The sequence below is a fragment of the Pteropus vampyrus genome, unplaced genomic scaffold (assembly GCF_000151845.1).
Source record: "Pteropus vampyrus isolate Shadow unplaced genomic scaffold, Pvam_2.0 Scaffold85, whole genome shotgun sequence".
Lineage (NCBI taxonomy): Eukaryota > Metazoa > Chordata > Mammalia > Chiroptera > Pteropodidae > Pteropus > Pteropus vampyrus.
Window position 1 is genome coordinate 1,860,488 of NW_011888866.1, and position 22,080 is coordinate 1,882,567.

The window sequence follows — 22,080 nt, forward strand, 5'->3', positions numbered from 1 at the left end:
CGTCCAGTGGAAACTCTGATGTGTGCAACTGAGAAAACTGGTGTCCAATGAAAAGCTGGACTGAAGATTCTGAAATCCCTTCACACTCTACCTTTTCTGAAAAGGTCTGTCCAAATGTTGACAGCATGAACAACTAGTGGAGTTCTACTGTGTGTGTTCAACTCTTCACAACATTTTAAATAAACATGGGCACCAAGTTTCACTTCTAACTCTCCCTACTCACAGATGAGGTCCTCTAGTTTAAAGAATAAGGTGTAGGGAATCAGGATTCTGTGGGCCGATATACACACTTACATGCTGGTGAAATGGTGCTATTGTCTGTGGAAGGATCCCCAGGAGAAGTAGTGTTCCTTTTGCCTCTGCTCTAGTGAACACCCTTCCTTGTGCTAAGATACTGAGGAATGGACCCCAGATGGCAATGCTTGGGTCCCAATTCCAAGAGAACTCACAGGGCATCATGGTTCTACTCAAACGAGCCATGACATGCCAATTATTTGCTTTTCTGGAGAAATCTCAGCCTGAAAATCTGTTTAATTACCATGGGAGCTAATCTTTTAAATATAGCTTTACATTCTTTAAAGACTTTTCCCTGTTGGAGTAAGAAAGTTTATCTGAACATGGGATTGAATTGTTTATTTTCATTTCCAGAGGAAAGACTATTACCTTATAGTTAGCAAGAAGCCTGAGCCCTGGAGGATTTATTTTTAAAGTTTGTTCCTCCTTACTGATAGTTTGTCAATTATATTGTAATAATTAGTTTGTAGTATTATCATACTTTTTTTTTTTTGTAGTATTGTCATACTAAGTGAAAACCTTGCACTTAGCTCTGTGACTCTAGGTCTATAATTACTTGATATTTCTCAAGCATCCCTATCAGGTTGGATTCTATACTTACCCCAGACACAGATATCAAGAATCAGTGTCCTCCAGGGTTTCCTCTCAGGAAGATCATATCTGTAAATCCATTAGCCTCAAACACCTACCTGGAGCTATAGTCAGACACCAAATTTTCCAACCTGAAGCATCCCAGCAGATTCATTAAATTCTTCCCCACTAGAATACAAGTATGGGCCAGCAGGGGCCTTAGTGTTGTGTTCAATTTAGTGGCCCCAAGACCCGGAGCAACCTTTGCCCATGACAGGTGTTCGATAAACAGATGCCAAATTGCCAAACGTTGACAGGTCTTCCACGTGGGGAGGTTATGTATTGTGTCAAAATATGAATGATGTACAAAATGAAGCAGAGCTCGTCAGGCCCTAATCCCTTGTATGGGGCTGCTCTAATCCTTTCCCCACCTCACTTCAAGAACAAGTGGTCTTGAGGGACTTGCTGGGCCTAACTCCCTAGGCTAAAATCTCTGGACCTTGAAGAATACACCTATGCAGATTAAGAAAAGAAGAGAAAAGGAGTAATTGTATTGAACACAGAACTGGAAGGTAAGGAAACAATATCTGTGGAAAATTGATTAAATTTTGGGCTTGAATCTCTCCTTCTAGGTCCTGATGGGGAGACGAGCTGGTCCAAAAACTACCCATCATGTGGAGGTCTGCTGCAGTCCCCAATAGACCTGCACAGTGATATCCTCCAGTATGATGCCAGCCTTGTGCCTCTTGACTTCCAAGGCTACAATGTGTCTGCCAATGAGCAATTTAGCCTGACCAATAATGGCCATTCAGGTGAGGAAGAGACCTCAGAGACCTGCAGGGGATGTCTGAGCTTCCCCTCAGCTCCTTGCCTGTCAGGGAGGGGGCTCCGTTGAGGTACCAGGGGGAAGGGCAGAGGGGAGCTCTCAAGGGAAGCCCAGACCACTCTCTCCAGGGGATGCTAGAGGCCCTGGGCTCCCGCTGTTCTGCCAGGGCAGCGCCTCTCAGAAGAAGCACATGTCTTGGGATAGGAGAGGGGGACAAGCATGAGCCCCTTGGCACATTGGCTGTGATAGGAAAATGAATTCTTGGGCATCATGAACTCAAGGAGCCACACAGTTCGTGGCGGGTGCACACCCAGGCTTTGGAATCAGACAAATCTGAATTTGAATCTTGGCTTGACCACTTGGCCAGAGTCACGAGCCTCTGGGTAAGAATTTCAACCTCCTCAAACTTTCATCCGGAAAACGGGCATATTGGTGGGTACTATCAAGACTAGAGATTATGTATGTTGGGATCTGGCATAGAGTAAATACTTCATAAATAGCAATTATTATTATTGTTGCTGCTATAGGATTCTACATCTTGTCAGGTACTTCGTTAAAGGTTCCATCTTCATAGCCAGGAGTGTGATATGTGGATATATAAATAAACAACCATCCCTGGGTCTAGTATTAGTGTTCCTGCCATCATTTTCCAGAGGGAACCAAGAAGGTCCCAGTGCCACTGGAATTGCTTTAGTGAAACAGGGATGTTCCCAGGGAAAGAGGCCGGATTTCTGGCCTGCAGACTGTGTTCTCTCTGGTCCCTACCTTGCTGCATCCACCTGCACCCTGTCTGGGCCCCGGGCAAGTGTTGTCTACCTGACTCTGAAGATTGCCTCTCCACTCCCTGCAGTGAAGCTGAAGCTGCCCCCAGCCATGCATATCCAGGGCCTCCCTTCCCGCTACAGTGCCACACAGCTGCACCTGCACTGGGGGAACCAGAACAACCCCCACGGCTCCGAGCACACGGTTGGCGGGAAGCACTTTGCTGCCGAGGTGAGTGGGGTTGTCAGGCTGGCAGCAGCTGCCTGGCAGTGGGCGGGCTGGTATCCTCCCACTTGGCTGGTGTGCAGATAAGATCAGAGCATTGGAGAGGTGAGGTGGGCGCGCTGCCTTCATGCGTTCCACACTCACATCCGGGCCTGTCAGTAACACAGGAAGGTATAGCCACCGTGGCCACCCTGCGGCTCCTGTGGTGGCCTGATCCCCTTCCTCTCCTGAACAGGCTGACTTTGTCTCTATGTTTTTTACTGAGTGATGCTGCTCAGAAGGCAGTGCTCCCAGCGTGCACAGTGGGATATACATATTCCTTTTCTAGATATCCCCCTTCTGCCTGCACAGATTAAGATCCCACCAGCTTGTCTAGCTGATGCATCCCACTGTTGAATCATAGTGGGCTAATTGTTCCCCCAAATTCAGCCTTTCTTCACATGCCACGCTGTTTACATAGGTCTTTTTCATCCTATCTTTCTTTTCCCTGGATGTAGATTGTCCTTGGAACTTGGGGACTCAGGTCCAGGGCTACTCTTCTACTTGGTCACAAATCAAAGAATGACTGGCATTATAACGAACAGGGCATCATGGCAACCAGAGACTGACCAAGGGTAGCTTAGGATTTCAGCACAGCATTGTGTTACATTGCCCTGAGGTGCTAACCCAAAATGCTAAAGGAAAACAGGATGAGATGCAAAGCATTGTTCCTGCACTACAAGTAGGGGAAGAGAATTGAGTTGCTCCATTTCAGAGCTCCCATGGGCTTGACCTTGGGGGTGTGGTTCTAAATGTTTACAGGGCATTACAGGAAGATAAATGCTACTGATCAACCAGTGGAGCCCATACTAAATAATGACATGACCTCTCTCTTCTGTTCTTAATTGCTGAACAGCTTAATGTCTCAGGCTAATTATAGGTTGAGTTACAAGGGTGGAGGAACTATAATTTTGGCCCAATGTGATGGCACTACTGCAGGTGCACATATTTCAGACCAGGCCCCTCTCTAAACCTCCAGGACTGTGATTTCTTCCAACCTAATTGCAATGTGGAGGCTTTTACTTTCCCATGGGGAATAAAGAAGGAGTTATGGTCTAGGCTGGGAGGGTTTGGACATTTAAAAATATTTCTAGTTTTTGTATTTTGTATTTTCTGATATTAAGCCACATCATCAGACCAAGAACCTGGTGAAAATGGACCATAAATGTCAATAATAGAGGAAATATGTCAAATTAACCCTAAAGTGGTAGATTCTCTATGGAGAGTCTTTGAGAATGTGGAGGTCTTTCTGAATTGAGTCTACATAAGAAGACTCAGGAAACTCTCTTAATCCTCTCATAGGGAATACCCTTGTTTCTATTAGTCTTTACCTCCTCTAGATTTAATCTGAACACAGTGAGAAAAGTGCTAAGACAGACCATAAACTCAAAGGTCAGTTATAAAAAGAAATAAGGATCTAGCACCTCTGGGGTTTTAGCCATATAGAATTTTGCTCCATTTGTGAAAGCAATGCCAGGCCAAGATGGTGTGGGGCAATGCGGGAGTCTACATTCTCTGGGGGAAAGATGGTGAAGTAGGAGCCCCTGAGACATCCTTAATAGAGGACCACCTAAAGGAAGCAATAATTTTACATAATATTTTAAAATTAGAAAGGACCACTTGAAAAGTGGGGACATTCACCTGTGCTCAATAAAATATTCTTTTTGTTTATGTTTAAATATTCTTGAATTCTATTTATAAATACATAAGACGGAAAAAAGAGTTGAGTAAAAAAGAAAAGAGGGATAAAATCTCAATGTGTCATAGTCCCAAGAGGCAAAGAATCAACAAAAATGCATGTGTCCTATCTGTAGAACTATCTACTCGTACAGTTTTTTGGAGAACAAGGGACACCGCCTTTAGGATTAAAAATCAGGTTAAATATTGTCAGAATTTGTATGTATATATTTTAGGCAAGGCAACCCTTGATTGACCTCACAGATTGCAAGAACCTTGTCAGCTTACAATCCCTTATTTTTTTATTTTATTTTTTATGCCTACAGCACCTGATCTTTGTAGGTGGTCTCCCATCCAAGTACTAACCAGGCTCGACTCTGCTTAGCTTCAGAATTTGTCATAATAATGTCTTAATGCTTACCTAAACTTTTTAAACCTAAAATTTCTTGAAAATTCTTTTCTTCACTTTAATAATGACAACAAAATTCTGCTTTGAAAAGACGAGTTTAGAATTTTATTTTGTAAAGGTAAAAGTCTACATTCATGAAGTAACATTCTTGTTCCATGGCCTTTTAAAATACGATTGATAAAACTTTATAAAAGCCAAGCTGTGATTTTCTCCATCTGAGATAAATATGTGTCCTACTCTGGATACAAATACGATTAAGTTACAGATGGAGGTTTACCACCCCAGCCCCCACTTCTTCCAGATCAAGTGGAGAGTGGCCAGGCTGAAGTTGGGTGAGCCACATTAGACAATTTTACCCAAGGCTCCAAAACAGGTAAGAAAAATCAGAAGGGTTCAGAAGTGCTCCAAAATACTCAGGCTTTTTCATGGCTGGTATAAAAACCCATTCATTCATTTCCTCCTTCACTCATTCAACATCTGTTGTGCACCTGTTACTTTCCAAGCACCATATCAGACAATGGGACACAATGAGTGAATAAAATAGACAGTCTGCCCTGGCGGAGTTTGCAGTCTGGAGCAGGGGTCCCCAACCCCCAGGCTGCTGACAGGTACAGGTTTGTGGCCTGTTAGGAACCAGGCCACACAGCCAGAGGTAAGCAGCAGGTGAGGGAGCACAGCTTCATTTGTATTTGCAGCCACTCCCCAGCACTAGCATCACCGCCTCAGCTCTACCTCAGATCATCAGGAAATAGATTCTCATAGGAGCAGCAGTCCCTGGTGCCAAAAAGGTTGGGGACCGCTGGTCTAGAGGACTGAGGGAAAAGAAAAACTGGGGAGGCCATGAGTGGAAGGTCTGAGGGGCCTAACCTACCTGGGAGGGGGTCTGTCATCCCCATTGGATTCCAGTCTCCTGCAAAAGTGAAAGGTTCCCATGAGTCGCCCATTCCCTCATGAGAGGTTTCTTGCCCATTGCAGCTGCATATTGTCCATTATAACTCGGACCTGTACCCTGATGCCAGCGCTGCCAGTAACGAGTCAGAAGGCCTCGCCGTCCTAGCTGTTCTCATAGAGGTAAGACATATTTAAAGGGATTTTACATTAAATTTGAAGGTGGGATTATATCAGACTCAGCATTTGGTTCTATGCACGCCTGTTGGCTGTGTGGGGCTCACTCCCATTCTATGTCTTGCCTCTAGAGCAGAGGCTGTTCCCCGATAGGGGGCCTGGAGGCAGCACTTTCTGTGGCTGGGCAGCAGAAATGGGTGTGTCCTTTGTGACAATGGAAAAATGAACCCTAGTCCCTAGTTCTATTGCATAAGGCATGGAATTGCCCATTTGGATGCAATGTGTGTGCGTGCGTGCGTGTGTGTGTGTGTGTGTGTGTGTGTGTGTGTGTGCGTGTGTGTGTGTGTAAGGGGTGGGTGGTCATTCAGCGCTGCCCCATTAGATGCCTGAACCCTTGATACAACTCCTGGTATCCAAGTTCCATCCTTTATATGGACCCTGGAATGAGTTCTTTCCTTAATTCCAGAAAATGGGAATGTCTCCTGATTCACTTGTATTATTTTTCCCTAGAAAATAATACCATGTACTTTGTTTCTCATGCTTACTTGCCTGAACTGGCTTGCATGAACTCAAGCTCCTTTAAGTTCTGGTTAGAGAATATGCTAGTTGTGGCCTTCAGGCTTATAGCCAGATAATCGGGATAACAAGCTATCTCCCTTGCCCTGAGATAATAAAGTCCCAGTGCCTGGAGCTGGAAAAAGGATGTACTGAGACACAAGAGGGCAAAACCATTACACTAATCCCCTACTGGCCTAGTGACCCACCATAATTGTCCTAGTAAAGAGCTGCTTCAGGGAGGGCCTGGCAGCAGTGACCACAAACCCCCAGCCCAGCCCTCCCATTAGCAGTTGTCAACCCAGGTTCAGCCTATAGAATTCTGTCCCGGTTCAACATGCCCTGTCTCTGTTCCAGATGGGCTCCTTCAATCCATCCTATGACAAGATCTTCAGTCACCTTCAAGAAGTAAAGTACGAAGGTGAGGGGGTCCTGAGATGCTAATTTACCCTCTGTTGGAAAAAGATGTAGTCACCCCCGTGTGACCTAAATTAAAACAAATGTAGGGGGTGAGTGCTGTCTGTGAGCAGGCCCTTGGGTCACATGGCCCAAAAAGGGACTAGTTTACATTTCTAGGCTCAGTCATACACTCTGCTGCACCTCTGCCATGGGGAGCGAGGCTGACATCATCTTCCCAACATGTCTCTCCAGGCCAAGAAGTGCTCATTCCAGGTTTCAGCATTGAAGAGCTGCTTCCTGAGAGGCCTGCTGAGTACTATCGCTACAAAGGGTCCCTGACCACACCTCCTTGCCACCCCACGGTGCTCTGGACAGTTTTCAGAAACCCTGTGCAAATTTCCCAGGAGCAGGTAACTGTCACACCCCTCCAAGTCAAGGACCACGTGGTACTACCCATATCATAATCAGTGACTCGGTTTCCTCACTTAAGAGTTTCACTGGCAACTATGCAGAACCTTTCCAAATATCACAGGTGCCTGGAATGCTGCAGAAATTTCAGCCTGAGTTATCAAGTCAAGCTAGGAAAATAAATGTCTCCACAGTTCTTTAAGGCCCAATGTTCCTCTGATCTAGAATTTAAAAAAGAGTTGTTAAGCTGCATTTCCTAATATATCCCTTAGTGGATGGTGTTCACCTCCCAGACAGGAGAGAGCATGGTTCCTTTACAGGGGCAGAATAAAGACAGGATTAGGTTAAATCATTTAACAATCTGGGAAGCTGGGATTATGGCAATGAGTGAGGGTCTCTGCCCTCAAGAAGCTCACAGTCTAGTGCAAAACTGGGGAACAGACTCCTTAGCAATCATCTCTAACCCTCTCACCTTATAGGTGATGGAAGTGAAGGTTAGAGAATTGAGGAGACTTTCAGGATCACCACTGGTTAGTGACAGAGCTAAGACCCAAAGTCAGATCTTCTGAGCTCCTGGTCATTGCCTGTCCCTTTATTCCACAGCTTCGATTCATCGAGAGGAAAAAAGGGCTGCCAGGAGCCAAGGCCAGGGCAGTGCTGTCCACTGGCTCACGGCCCACCTCACCCTTGACCCTCTTTCATGAGTCCAGAACAGCCCTCATTGTTGCTCCTTCTTTTTTACTATGAGCTACTGATCTGAGTAACCTAGATACAGGACAGCAAGTAGGCGGATAGGAATAAAGATGAGATGAATCAAGAGGTGCAACGTGCTAGGAAGCAGTAACATCCTAACCCAGAAACTGCCTTGGAAGCAGATTATGTAATCCATGCAGGTATAGGAAAATTCCATGGAACTAGCAGTCAGATGACCTGTGAAACTCTTGCCTCCCTCTTTTTGTTCCTTTTTATGGGAACATCAGAATAAGCCCCGATGCCCCACCGATTTAGAGTCAGATGCCAAATCAGGCTCAGGAGAGGAGTGCAGTCTCTGCGAGAGGCTGAGGAACCCCTGCAGCGCCCCAGGTTTCCCTCCTGCAGGGCAGATTTCAGCACTGACCTAGCCCCAAACCTGGGGATGTGGGGAGGCAGAGCAGCTCACCCGGTGCCCAGTCACCCAGATGCCTGCAGGGGAGGGGAGCAGTTCTCTGGCTTTCCCACTGCTTTCTACTGTGTCTCCCACCAAGGCCTTGGAGCTGAGGCTGGCAGTCTCTTCCCCACTGAGGTCAGGCAAGGGAGCTGTCACTCTGCCTGCAGGGTATATTTCTGCTCTTCTCACCACAGCTTCTGGCTTTGGAGACAGATCTGTACTGCACACGTGAGAATGACTCATCCCCCAGAGAGATGATCAACAACTTCCGGCATGTCCAGAAGTTTGATGAGAGGTTGGTGTACATCTCCTTCCGACAAGGTAAAGAGCTGCAGTGTGTGAGGGTCAATGTGGTACCAAGACATCTGTTTAGTGTGAAGTTGGGTGCCCTCTCTCAGGCTTTGTCCCCAGTGCCCTTAGGTGGATTAAGAGTACCCTGGCTGCCAAGGGAACCAGTGTATGTGAGAAGCTACTGTGTGTGGATTTACTGAGGTCTCCCTTCACTGCTCTTGACTTTCCTGAGCCTTTGCAGTGAAGCACAAGCCAGAGCCTCCAGGTACACGGACCAGAGCTCTCATTAAATCTGGGAGTCTCCCACAGATGGGGAAGAGAGGGTGTTCTGGGGGACCTCTCTGCTCTGGAGAACGACTCCTTCTCTTAAGACACATAATAGGTCCTCTTCCAAGAGATCACACTTCTAGCATCTTATCCTGGGCTTTCTCGGCATCAAGGCCCATCTTCAGCCCTGCCAGGTGATTCATGGCACCAGCAGTGCCACCAGGATGCTCCTTTGTAAGGAGCCATGTCTGTGGTCACAAGTGGCTCATGGTCTAATGTAGCAGGGCCCATCAAGGAAGGAAGCATCTGCATTCATTGCCTTTTTGTCTCAGCTCCTTGAAGCTTGCTTAGGAACAGGCACACAGGATCTATACTGAGTGAAACTTAATAGTTTGGTTTATTCTTAATGCTATAAAATCTCAACTATTCCTTTTAAATTCATAACCATAACTCTCCAGAAGGACATTTAACATCTTTATTTGCTCAGTACCTATGTCAATACTGTTGGAAGCTAGGTGTCCAGGTAAAGGGGTAGGGAGCACTCAGGACCCCCACCCTTCTTTAAACCTCCAAGTTTACTTTCTCACTATAGATACTTGAGCTGCTCCCAACTTGGGAGTTTTGAGCGGTCAGAAGCAGGGTAGGTCCACTTTACCCACTTACACGCCACATGACTGAACTGGGCCAGTTGTTCATATTTAAAAATGGCCCCATCAACCCACTTGTCAGAGAATCAGCTCTCCTCGTCTCATCCGGTGTACTTTTTCTTTTTTTTCTTTTCTTATGGTGTGAGATTATAAGTTATCACCTACTAAGCTTCTGTGAACATATGAGGATTGTATTTCAAAGCTCTTGCCAGAAAGCTTTAGAAACATGCCCTTCAGAATTGACCTATACATATGGTCAGAATTCTGTCCTTCTTTGTCAGTTATTTAATCAAGAACTGCCCAAGAATTTATCCTTTTTGCCTTCTCCAGATACAACTAGTCAAGGTGATTTCTCTCTTTTTCTCAAGTTTCTGGTCTGAAAAGTGAATCTATGAACAATGGACCTTCCTAAAAATTGAGAATGTGTATAATGATGACTATGAAAACTTCTTTCCTAGGGAACGCTGCATATAGAGAGCAGTACCCCTTTGTGATCTACTCCAAATATAACTTCCTCTTTTCCTATTCCTCTAAATGGAGTATGTATGTAGTAGTCAAAGTTAAATGGAAATACTTCAACTCTTAAATAAAATAAAAAACATAAAAACTGCCTGGACGTAGAATCTTGCCCATGTGAATCAGGTAGAATTCTGCTTGTAGTCTACGTAAGTCGCAGGGGACAGCATGACAAAGATTCCCCCATAGTTAGGAGATCTAGGTTCAAGGCCACACCTTGTCTCTTCTTGGATGTATTATGTGGGCAAACTATGTCCCTTCTTAGGCCTTGGTTTCCTCAGCCATAGAATGACAGGTTGGACAAGATGAGCTAACGTCCTTTCAGTGCTAACATGTTATGCATTTAAGTGGACACTAACAACTGCCCATCCTGACTTTACATTGCAGGGACAGTGTTTGAGGGCAGTTACAGAGGATCGGAAGAAACCGTGCAGGAACTTGAATATGACATCCCAAAGTAAACCCCACTTGTAACGATGGACTGTGGCATTGGGAATAATTAGCCATCTTCTTAGACCAGCTCAGGTCTAAGTTGGCGCAATAATGTGGGCAGTGCAGTCAGGGGTACAGCAGAGTGCTTCAGTAGACACTCCCGGTCTGGCTAAGGGAGCTTGAGGGGATTCTAGGCAGAAGCCCACAGACCACCTCCTGGCTTAGGGACATCAAGATCAAAGCCCAAATGCACCTTTGCCGCTGCCTCTCCTGCACAGCTCGGCCAGAACCGATGCTCTCAAGAGCCCAGGGTGGGCTCAGCTCTCTCCTTAGAGTGAGAGTCCATGGCAGTCCAAGGCAAACCTGTTCATTTGGAGGCTGATTATAGAAACTTGGCCAGAACTCTCTCCTCTGTCTCACTTCCAAAAGATGGAGGCAGCAAACAGGGCTGTTACCTAGGAGCAATGAGGAGGCAGCCAGCAAGGAGTAAAGCCCCAAACCTCGCCACCCCCAGGGGTGCCTGCACTTACGAGGGCCCTCTCACACCAACTTGAAGCAGGCCTGCCGTTTCAGGTTTATGGGGTGAGGCTGTCTGTCAGCGTGAACCCTGAGCAATTTGGGCTCAATTATTTGTACAGTCTGCCACTGAGGCATGTTCGTAACTGGGTCTGGTTTACTCAGGGTATTCTTCGGACGTTACCAGGAACTATGGTGCTGGAAAATTTTGCCTGGTGAAAAGTAATGTTAAGGAAATCCTCTGGGAGAGAAAGTGCATGGACTTTTGAGAGGAGGATCTGAGGTTTAGTCATATTGGAACTATTGGGACTGATTCATTTAACTTGACCCTGCTTTTCCCTCAACTGTGCTTAGAAAAGGAGTACAGGACCCGGTTTCTGTCCTTAAGAGGTAGATAGTCTGACTACGATTGAGCCCTCAGGCAAGGTTTCTCACCCCTCGTACTGACATTTGGGGGTTGGATAATTCTTGTTGTGGGGGGCTGTCCTGTGCATTGTAGTGTTAGCAGCATCCTTGGCCTCTACTCACTAGATGCCAGTAGCATCCCCCCACTTGTGACCACCAAAGATGTTTCTATACATGGCCAAATTGTCCCTGATTGAGAACCACTGCCCCAGGGTTCGTACAATGACTTTCCTAGGCCCTGACTGACTTTTCCACTCATATCACAGGATTCTAGGGTTTTATATCACATGCCCTGGTCTTCGTTCTATTACAGCATATGACATTTTCAGTCTGGTAATGGTTACTCCTGAAACAATAATGTTGGGATTACTAAGGTAGAACAACCAAATCCAAGAGACACTCTAGTCCCCATCTTCCTTTAGAACTTGAATGTGTATTCTTTTTATATAATTAGGTATATGTCCAAGGCTAAAAGAAGTGGATGAGAGAGAACTATTCACCCCCAGGATTACAAATCCCTTACCAGGGGTCCAGATGCCTCTGAGGTAGCAATTTTCTTCAGAATCCCCTTATCATTCTTCTTCTCTCTCTCTTTTGTATGAGCTTTTATCTCATAAAGGTTATGTTTCTTGTTGCCTTTGGTTAAAATGCACACTCTTTATGGAGAGGTGAAAGTCATGGCTGACACTTTTTTTTAGCTCTTAAAAAGTGTCTCTTCCGAGTGGTACTCATGGAAAACTTGAGCTGAAGAGAGGGAACAAGACTCACTGTCCTCAAGATGGGATCCCAGAGATGGGGAACACATCCTGGGACCATTCTAGGTCTCTTGAGAAGTCAGATGACTGATGTGAGGAAGGGGAAAAATGACAGAGGCAGAGGCAGATTTATAGTCCAGGGGCCCAATTCCTGGTTCCTTCAGGTTGACCTCTTTCTAGCCAAAGACACCAACGTGGGGTCCAGATGGTGGGTAATAAAGGAAGAACCCATCAAACCTAAATACTAATGTTATCTGGCTCTATTTTCAACACATCAGGGCAAGGGAAACTTAAGGGACGAGAGGAAGCCGAAAAGTTTCTATAATCATGTTTTTAGTGGGTTTGCTCTGAGCAACTGCTTGTCACCGCTATAGAGCCCGCAGCCAGCTGAGGCACACTTAGACAAGAGCGCTGGATAGTAGAGGGGTAGGGCTCTCACTCCCAGAAAATCTGTGGAGTAGCACAATTAGAATCTGCCTGACCTGGAGGGGACTGAGCAGTTTTATAAAACTGTAGAAAAGAGATGGAAAAAAGTCTTGCAAAGCTAAGATGGCTAATTATCTAATTTTTGGAGACTAGAATGTATGCTTTGTGGTTATTGACCTTGTGTTTCTAAAAGTTCCTATTTATAAATAAAATCTATCAGATGGAAAGGTATCAATTCTTCCAAAGAATCCAAATGAAAGACCAGAGGAATTCCTACCGTCCAATTTCCCCCTGGATATAGGGCACCGAATAGTCAGGAGTAATCATCAAACGTGCTAAGCAGAGAAGTCCTTCATCGAATGAAACTCAGCACACCACATGTTTCCTGAGCACACCCCAGGAAGGAGAAGCACCGTGGGGACCAGAAGCCCTACCATGGATGCTCTCTTGCTCCTGACACCAAGTCTCTGGCACACAGCAGATCATGTTTAGGAAGGAGCGTGGGAAAGGCGGGTCAGACAGAAAGCTGGAACCATCCTTTGTGAGGCGGCCCCAGCTGATCTTTCCAGCATTGTCTCATCTCGGCCCCCATCCGCACCCTGTAGGCCTCCCTGAACACGGCAGGAGCTTTCATGCATGCACGCTATTTTGCCCACATTCCCTTTGTCTGGGATGGCCCTCACCTCTTCCATATTCTTTCAAGACCCAGTTCCAATCACATGCCCCCATTGCCCTGAAGGTGACTTACAGTGTGGCCTTAGCAACATATTCATCTCTTTCATGGTTCTTAGTGCACCACAGGGTAAAGGTTTATTACCATATAGAAAAAAAAAAAATGTCTATGTTATCCACACACTACAGGCCCCTTAAGGACAGGGACAATTAGCGTTTTACTCACTTTTTGTGCCTGGTGTTGTGCCTGGTGCTCATTATAAGTGTAAAAGAATGAAACCGACCCACTTCCCTTCCCCTCCCCTCACCAGTGACTTCTTTGCAGAATGACCGGAACATATAGCCTGACCGATTGTCAAACTTTAGTTTTATTAAGTCTTTTTTTGTTTTGTTATCGAATTGCTAGCAGCACTAAAATCAATCCATGTGCTTAAGAAAAATTAAAGATTATAACTTAGCTGCCAAGGTTTGAAGGTCTGGGGGACAGGGGAGTTGCCTAGAGATGCTACCGGTTTTCCATTGCTCTGACCTGATAGAGATAAAAGGCCCAGCCCTGCGGCTCATCATGCTTTCGGTACAGACAGTCTGGCCACGAAAGGGAGCTGAGAGGACTAAGCACCCCATGCTGGCACTGTAACCTGTACCTACTGCCCCAAGATTTAGGCCCCTCAGGGCACTGTGGCTCTCTCTTCTGGGCTGGCATTTCTGCAATATGAGAGGCAAAGCCCTCAGTCCCTATCATGGTTTTAGAAAACCAGTTCCCTCATGTAATGTGGTGGTATCTTTTTGGCAGATTTATTTGTAGAAATTATTTCTTTATTGGGTTATTTCTTTATAGTGTTACTAAAGGAAACTCCCCAGGTAAATAAACCCTCTAAAGATAGTTATGTTCTGTGGTTATTGAGGGCATCGTCCTTGCTTTTTTTACCGAAGCATCATCCAAAGAGAGGACTAGTGCTTCAGTCATTCGAGTCTATGACTTGTATTAAGCATAACAATAAGAGTTTTTACCATTTGAAATTGGATTACCAACTCTCCCTGCCTCTTTTACAAGACCAGAGACTGCTAACGATGTATACCTATATATACATAAATCGCTTTATGTCACCTACCAAAATAGTCCATACTTTATAATAATATTTTGAAAAAAAAAAAAGGATTGTATTCCTTTTTATTTGAAATTCTGTTTGAAGAAACAGAATTGCAAATAGACCTAGAAAATACTAGACTTGTTCCAGGAACTGCAAGCTGTGTCAATGAGGTGCTTGTTCCTCCTGCTGGACTTTGTGTTTGCACTTGAGGCTTCAGAAGACCTCAAAAGCAGTTAACCAGCATCCCTCGGTCCAACAAGATGCCAGTGGAAGACGCAGCTCCTGAGCCAACCAGACCAGGTAGCAATGCCCCTGTGGCAAGTAGGTTGCATATCTTCTCTGGGGGTCTGTACCTTCCTGGGCGAGGCATGCAACAGTCGAGTTCTTCTGTATCTGTGTAGTTTCCTTGTGTGTGTCATATTGCGCCATCCCTGCTTACCCTGACATGTATTGGAGCAGTTTATGGAGAGCGAATGGCTCCCCCACATCTATCTGTACAGAGTGCACCCTTGTACCAGCCAGCTAAGGAGCTCCTTCACTAGGTTCCCATCCAGTGGCTCTCGTGGGCCATCTCTGTCAACCATCCTGTCATCATTTCTCCTGTCTGTCCCATTGTTCTTCAGTGGGAACTGCTTGTCTTGTTGGCCATTCAGAAACAAACCACTTCTTTGTTTAATCTACAGATGAGTTTCTCTGGCTCTGCCCCTCCCTGTACCATCCTTGATGCTTGTTCTTTACAACATCCCAGAGGCTCTGCTGTGATGCAGGCTTTGGCTTCTCTCTTCGGGCTCTAGTTCTCCAGTTGCCTCAACAGCTCTCCTTGTACCCCAAAGTCTCCCTGACTTCCCCTCTCCCTTTAGTTAGCACATGCCCTGAGAGAGGCCCTGCTTCCTCGGTGGTTGGTGCTGTCTCAACTGGCAAGGGGATAGCATCCCCACATCTTCCTGCCCTGGGCTTCTTGCGGGGTAGAAATCTTAGGTGACACTCTCACCACCATTCCTCTTCTGTAGTGGCTTATGCTCTTTGCTTGCTCAGTCAAGCCGCTTTGTTTTTGCTGCATCGAAGTCTTGGACGAAAGCATCTGTCCCAGTCTCTGAGGCGTTCCTTGTCTTCGAGGCTGCTTGGTCTCCTTTCACTGTTTCCAAGGAGAGGCAACCTGGGCCCTGAGGAGGCATGCAAGGAACCTGAAGCAAGGAACCTGGGCTAGAGCGCTGGATTAAATTAGGCTGTTGTTTCTAGGCCCTAATACAGCCAAGGGCATTGCTCAGTGAACCAGGCAAGCCAGACCCTCGCCCTAGATAAGCCACCAAGGTGGACCATGTGTTCTTGAGAACACATGGCCCTAGAGGCCTCACTTCCTCAGACTTTGCTTAGCTCCCTTAGGCCATGGAGCTGCTCAGCTGTCTGGGGCCTTGTGGCTCTCAGAATGTTTGAGGTGACTGTGAAAGCGACTTTAGAAACTGTCCACTTATGGACAGCTTAGCCAAGTGGCTCGGCTTACTAGTAATAGTCTCATGTGGTGAGAACTTGTTTGGTACCTCAGGTATCTAGAGTTTTAGGAACAAAGAACAAACGTGTATTTCATTAAAAGGCTTGGAAAGGAAACCATGACTAGTTAGGATTTTGGGATGTTGTTGTTTTTAAGATCCTAGAGGCCTTGGTCACCTCTAGGTACCTTAAAATGAAAAACAAACAAACAAAAAACCCAAATACCAAATTATAGTGTGCAGAGGCCAGAGCCATGAGGGAATAGAGCATGTTATACAAACACTTGACGCTCTCCCCAGGGGGAAGCTTACGCCCTGAGCATCTCCCTAAGCCATAGACTAATCTTTGTGTTCAGGTTACAAGAAGAGGCCTGTGGCAGGGAATCAAGCCAGGGGAGCCACTCTCTCTGCCACTCGGGTGGCCATAGGCTATTGATGGTGGCCAATGAGAGCAAAGAGAACAGGCCACCCTATCCTTGTGAACAGCTCTTCTTCATACCTGCTCTGTTTATCCTTCTAACAGACCAAGGCCACCTGCGGAAACAAAAGGAGAGACTCCTAGGGTCCAGCATAGGACCAGAAAGGATGCAGGCTCAATATGAGATTGGAGAAGGACAATAGGGAAAGAACACAGGGCTGATGGCTCCAAGGGCATCAGCCAGACTCTGGCCACACAACAGGAGGAGGGGGCGAACAAAACCTCACGCTGTAGTCTCAGATCTGGTTCCCTGGGGCGTCAAGCGACCCAAGGGTGAGTCCCTGACTCTCTGTTGGCATCTCATACTTGGTCAGGGCTCACCCACGGTCTCGTCACCACAGTAGGCTCTATGGGTACTGGCTCTCCTGAGTGCTAGGCTGGGTGGCCACCTTCTGTATAACTCTGGCTTCCGATGTGAACTGGACAATCATCCCCCGCAACATACACACATACATGCGCACACACACATGTGCACGCACACGCTAGAAGTTTTTACTAAGATCAGAAAACCACCAGACTAGATGGGGACAGGCAGAAGTCTGGTGATGGGTTCCAACTAAGCTCTGTCAGCCCCAGCCAGCCAGAATATGGCAGGTTCCTCACTGAAGAAGTGGGGTAGGTACCAGAGAAGCAGATAACAGCCTGCCCAAATAGGCTTCCTAACCTTCCACTTTAGCTGCTCTGTATTAAAAGCTGAAGTCTTGCCCTAGCAAAGAAACTGCTGTGACTACGGAACATCAGAGGGAGGAGGGATCACGGTGTGAACCCTTTAGGTGGGCAATTCCCTCCACCCCATCAGACACCTGAGTCAAGAGTGAACACCCCCAGAAAGTCTGCATAAGCCTAGTATCTCCAACTAAACAAAAGACAGAGCTTTAACATACTGGTCAAATCCATCACGATTTGACTCTGTTATTTTCCGATTTTTCCTCCCTCTTTGAAATGCAAGACCTTACCTACACAGGACTGAGTCTGGGTATGTGGCCAGCCGGCCAGCCATGCATGCTGCAGCTGGGTGATCACTGTGATTTTCAGTGTGATTTGGGCCTGAGGTATTTCCAGCCCATCCTCTATGCTTCTCTGTGCTGTCGCTCTGGCTCCTGGACTCCTCTCACTGTGGGTCTTACGCTCAAGTCACTCTCTGATTCAAAGATGAACTGCCAATCAAATGCTTCCCTAATAAAAGACCTAATCACTCTATATAGCATGTGTGCATTCAAAGAGCCTATCCAAGACCTTCTGTTGGCCATGGTGGGAAGCCATTGCCTAAAAACATGCCTGAGCCCAATGGGAAGGTTGGGTGACTGGCTAGGTGACCTTGGGAATGGGCCCCTGGTTGTTTGGATTGCTTAAGACTGTGCAATGGAACTTGGGGGGCAACTCTGATAAAGAGGCATCCCAATGGGCCTTAAAACAAGAAAGCAAAGATGGAGTAAATTCTTATTCTGAGCCCAGGGTTTCTCAAAGTGTGGTATATGGACCACATACATCGGCATCAGATAGAGGTGTTTGGTAAAAATGCAAATTCCTGGGCCCCTTCCAGATTGAATCAGAGTTTCTAAGGGTTGGGCTCAAAGGAAGTCTACATTTTAGATAAGCTCTTCAGATGATCCTGGTGCCGGTCTGAGAACCTCTACTGGAGAATGACTATAATTTGCAAACGGCCCCCTCTAAGTACTTCGGCCAGTCCTGCTAAGCCAAAGACCAGAACTTAAGAACAGATATGGGGAAATTATGCTTTTCTGTGAATGATTATGCAGCTGTCACTTGACTTCACACCCACGTGCCATGTGGTGAGATGACGGGGAAGGTAGGAATGTAACATGCATCCACTGCCTCTTCACCAGGCATCATCCTTTCAGTGGCCCTAGCCGGCATCCTTGGCATCTGTATTGTCCTGGCAGTATCCATTTGGCTTTTCAGAAGAAAGAAAAGGTAAATTGTTTTTGCTTTGAAATGGGAGTGGGTGGCTTACGTGTCCATGAGGATTGATCTGCCTGGGAAGGCAGCCTGCAGAATGGAGAACCCCTGTCACTTGTACCAACACTTACCCTAGGAGTGCTGGTTCCCAAATACCACTGGCTCAGGCCTCCTTTGAACGACGCTGGAGGTGTGTCTACCAGCCTTGCTGCCATTGCTAAAACCTTGGATGAGTCTCTTGATTTGGGGCAGGGGAAAGGTCACATTTACCTAAATACCAGCAGCAAGGATATCTTCCAAGATCTTTATATCTGGTTTTTCTTGTCTGAATCTAAAACAAAAAGTAAAGGAAAACTTGATTTTACTCACATTAGCCTTTTGCTCATGTTTTTATTGTCATGGTTTTTGTTTTGTTTTGTTTTGTTTTGCTTCCTAAAACCTAATTTATTTTTCCTGGTATGAAAAAAAAAAAAAAAAAAAAGGTTGCCAGGTACCCTGTTATGGAATCAAAGGTTGGAAGCAGGGGTGGTAATGAGAACTTCCAAATATAGGTCTAGTATTGTCAGGTGTTAAAAGAGAGCAATTGGAAAATAAACAAGTTCCATTTTGGCTAATACTTCATTTTCAGTCATTCTCTCCTAAGACCAATAGAATTGGAGAAAAGTCCCCAAGAGAGGAATCTGCTCCCTAAAACTTGTCTGATTCCATAGCTGAGTCAGGCTGCTCTCTGCCTCTCTGTCCTCTTGGACTAACAAGACTCGTGTTCTTCTTGTCTCAGTAGCAAAAAAGGTGACAACAATAAAGGAGTCATTTACAAACCGGCCATCAAGAAGGAGACGGAGGCCCACGCCTGAGGCCCCGGCACTCCAGGCATGTCCAAGGAAGGACTTTGCTTGGATTCTACACATTGTGGCTCCCTGGGCACTTGAAATACCTGAGGGTTCTCTGGAGCTCAACCTGAAAACACCCCAGACCCTCTGAGGGCCTCTGGCTGGGCGCCTCACCATCCTGATGCCATGGTCATCCCCAGTGCAATTGTGAATGGGAAGAATGTATACTCTCTGCTCAGGTCTGCTTTTGAGACACAATGTGTTTCCTCAGGGAATGTGTTGTTGTCTTCCTCTGATTTCCTTCTGCTGTGACAAAATCTTTAGTTTGACCTTACGACTGGGAAGGTTGAGGGGTGGTGAAAAGCACAGATATAGGAAGAGTGAAGGTGTTCGAGACAAAAAGAAAACGAAGTTTTCTTTGAAAGATCGTAGAGGCATCTTCTAAATTCTGTCCTTTAGATCAGAATTGACCTTAGAGAATGAAAAGACACTTAAGATCTGGAAGAGTCTCACTTTGGAATCAGAAGTTGTTTGTCAAACCAGAAGGTGTGAGAAGGACCGAATATGAAGCCCAAGCCCACTGGAGGCATAATTGCCTCCAGTGGGGCAATTATGTTTTAGACTCCACAGATTCTATAATTTAGGCTTGAAAAGGTACTGTTGCTTTCCCACTCCTAGAGCAGATGTGAGTTCTGACATGACCCAAACTGCTTTTGAGTCTACAGAAAATAGGCAGAAGCAAAACGACTGAAGAGCTCTGTCTCCTCTACCCAAATTTCATTCCTGCTACCTTTGTGGCGCCCCTGCTGTCAGCCTGGACTTGGGACCTGTCTCTCCTCTGACTCTGAGGGTGTCGGGTCATAGTTTAGTGAACATTTACTTTCAAGCTATAAAAGCAGGAAATTATCAGTGCAGGGGCTGGCAGTGTGGCCTTTAGGGACCAAAATAATGGAATGTTACAAAGTTTCTTCATGGTCTTACCCCCAAGTCACAAAGACAGTTTCTGAGAAGACTTTACTCCTTCACTCTCCTCCCATCAACGTAAGAGCCCCATGAAGATAGTTCCATGACTGAGGAGGAGCCTCCACCAGCAGCCTCTCAAGGCCGGCACCTCTCAGTTCACGGGAACTTTGATTCGCAGTCTCATTCTGACAGCAAAGAATGTCCTCTCAGAGCAGTTTTCTTCATAGCTTCTTTTTCCTTCTGCTCCTCCCTCTGACTCTGAGAAGTCTTCTCCCTTCTCTACTGTCACAACTCTCTGTAGTGAAGGCAAGCCCTATGTCTCTGTCGCTTGTTTGCTGGGCAGAGTTACCAATGACCCGATGCAACTTGGATATGTGTGTGTGCGTGAGACCTCTTACAGCCCTGGAGCCTGGGGTGACATCCTGACCTTGCCATTAGCACATCCGATGCTGACCAAATGACAGCAGGGACAACTCTTATGTCTGAACAATGTGAATTAGGTAATGCTTTCTTAGATTCAGCCCAAAGTTGCCAATCAGAAACCAACACAAACCACTCCAGAGCTGTGACAAAAAAAAGCTCCCTACACCTTCCATGGACAACTTTTGTGAGAGAACGGAGGGATCATTATACCTGGCATAATGGCTGTTCGTAAAAAGGGAGAGTCACTGGGTGGTGAAAACAGTGGCATTTCCCCCACCCTCTTCCCCATCAGCACAGCCCAGGCTCTCGGCCCTCATGGCTGAGACCAAAGCCAGGGAGGCAGAGAGAAGGCTCCAAGAATCAGCAGTCGACTTCCTTGCTAATCCTTATGGGACTCCTGAAGATCCGCCTTTGGAAGTGGGGAAGCTTTCCTCGGGTTCTCACTCATTCCACTGACGCCAGTCGCCACCAAAGGAAACCAGTGCTGTGGTGGGGGAAGCGCCTCTGCCTCACAACCCACCCCTGGAGGGCCTGGGCGCTGTGCTGGGTGCAGGGCAGCAGGGAGAACGGAAGCAAGGTCCAGGCTGGGGCAGGGACACAGGGAAGGCCTCGGCTTGTTTGCCTCTCACTAGTGGAGGGTCTTGAGCCTTTCCGTTTCTTTAACATCATCTGATAAAAATAGTAAAAACCTATACCTGTTTCTTTAATAGTTATTCTAGGGTTTTGTTGCATCGATGACCAGTCCCATTTCAAGTTCAGACCTTTCATTCTTCTCTTCTTCACAAGACTCTCTGAAAGCCTTCTGGCTGGTCCTTGGAGAGCACAGGGGTCTGCAGTGCCCTCTGTCCCTGTGCCTCGAATGGACCATAGCCCACTGTGATGACGGTCCATTTAGCACTTCTGTATTTATTGTAAGAATGACTATAATGAAGACATACATAAATATGAGAAATTATAAATAAAAAGTTTTTCACATTGGACTGATTTTTTGAAGGTGAAGTTAAGCACTACTATTGGCAAAGCACTTTGTACTTCCCTGTCTACAGTGCTAGGAAACCAATCAGAATGAATAATAGTATCACCACAGCCAGGTGGTAGAACCTGGCTCCAAAGGAAAACACACAGAAGTACTTAATCATTTTGCTGAGGATGGAGGCCTACGGAGTGTGTGCCCCATGGTCACACAGCTGCTTATTCAGTGGAGCTGGGAAATCCAGAATGATCAGGGAAAGGCTCGGGGAGAAGGGGAGAATCTGACCTGGGCCTTGAAGAATAACTTAAATTTGAACAGATGAATGGAAGAGAGGGAGACATTCTTAACCTAAGTTCCACAAATACAGAAAACTGGCCTTAAGTCTCTTTACTAGTAAGTCGGTAGCCTCTCTGCGTTGCCCGTCACCTAAGTTTGGATACTTTTTGCAAAACATGCCATCACCTTCCATGTAATCTTTTGTGTAAATCCAAATTTCACATTCTGGTTTGCTAAAGGAGGCAGTCCTGTAAAGGTTTCAAATAAGCACCATTACTGTTTGTTTGAGTTATATAGAAAAGCTCCCAGTATTCACTTCAGTTGCCCTCGGACCGA

General features: G+C 46.2%; 1 protein-coding gene across 6 annotated transcripts in view; it reads left to right on the forward strand.

Moving 5' to 3' along the window:
- Window positions 1-21,438, forward strand: part of CA12 (carbonic anhydrase 12) — a 49,437-nt gene extending 27,999 nt beyond the window's left edge. The window contains exons 3-11 of one of the 6 annotated variants that reach the window (XM_011363371.2): window positions 1,497-1,676; window positions 2,541-2,683; window positions 5,778-5,873; window positions 6,780-6,843; window positions 7,074-7,231; window positions 8,571-8,697; window positions 17,309-17,335; window positions 18,207-18,294; window positions 19,058-21,438. In XM_011363371.2, the coding sequence (XP_011361673.1) occupies window positions 1,497-1,676; window positions 2,541-2,683; window positions 5,778-5,873; window positions 6,780-6,843; window positions 7,074-7,231; window positions 8,571-8,697; window positions 17,309-17,335; window positions 18,207-18,294; window positions 19,058-19,133 (959 nt within the window). In that variant the 3' untranslated portion in view covers window positions 19,134-21,438. Of the gene's footprint in view, window positions 1-1,496; window positions 1,677-2,540; window positions 2,684-5,777; window positions 5,874-6,779; window positions 6,844-7,073; window positions 7,232-8,570; window positions 8,698-17,308; window positions 17,336-18,206; window positions 18,295-18,415; window positions 18,575-19,057 lie in introns of those variants that run through there. The other 5 variants (XM_023532528.1, XM_023532527.1, XM_011363372.2 and 2 more) reach the window with 5 other exon arrangements.
- The last annotated feature ends 642 nt before the right edge of the window (window positions 21,439-22,080 follow it).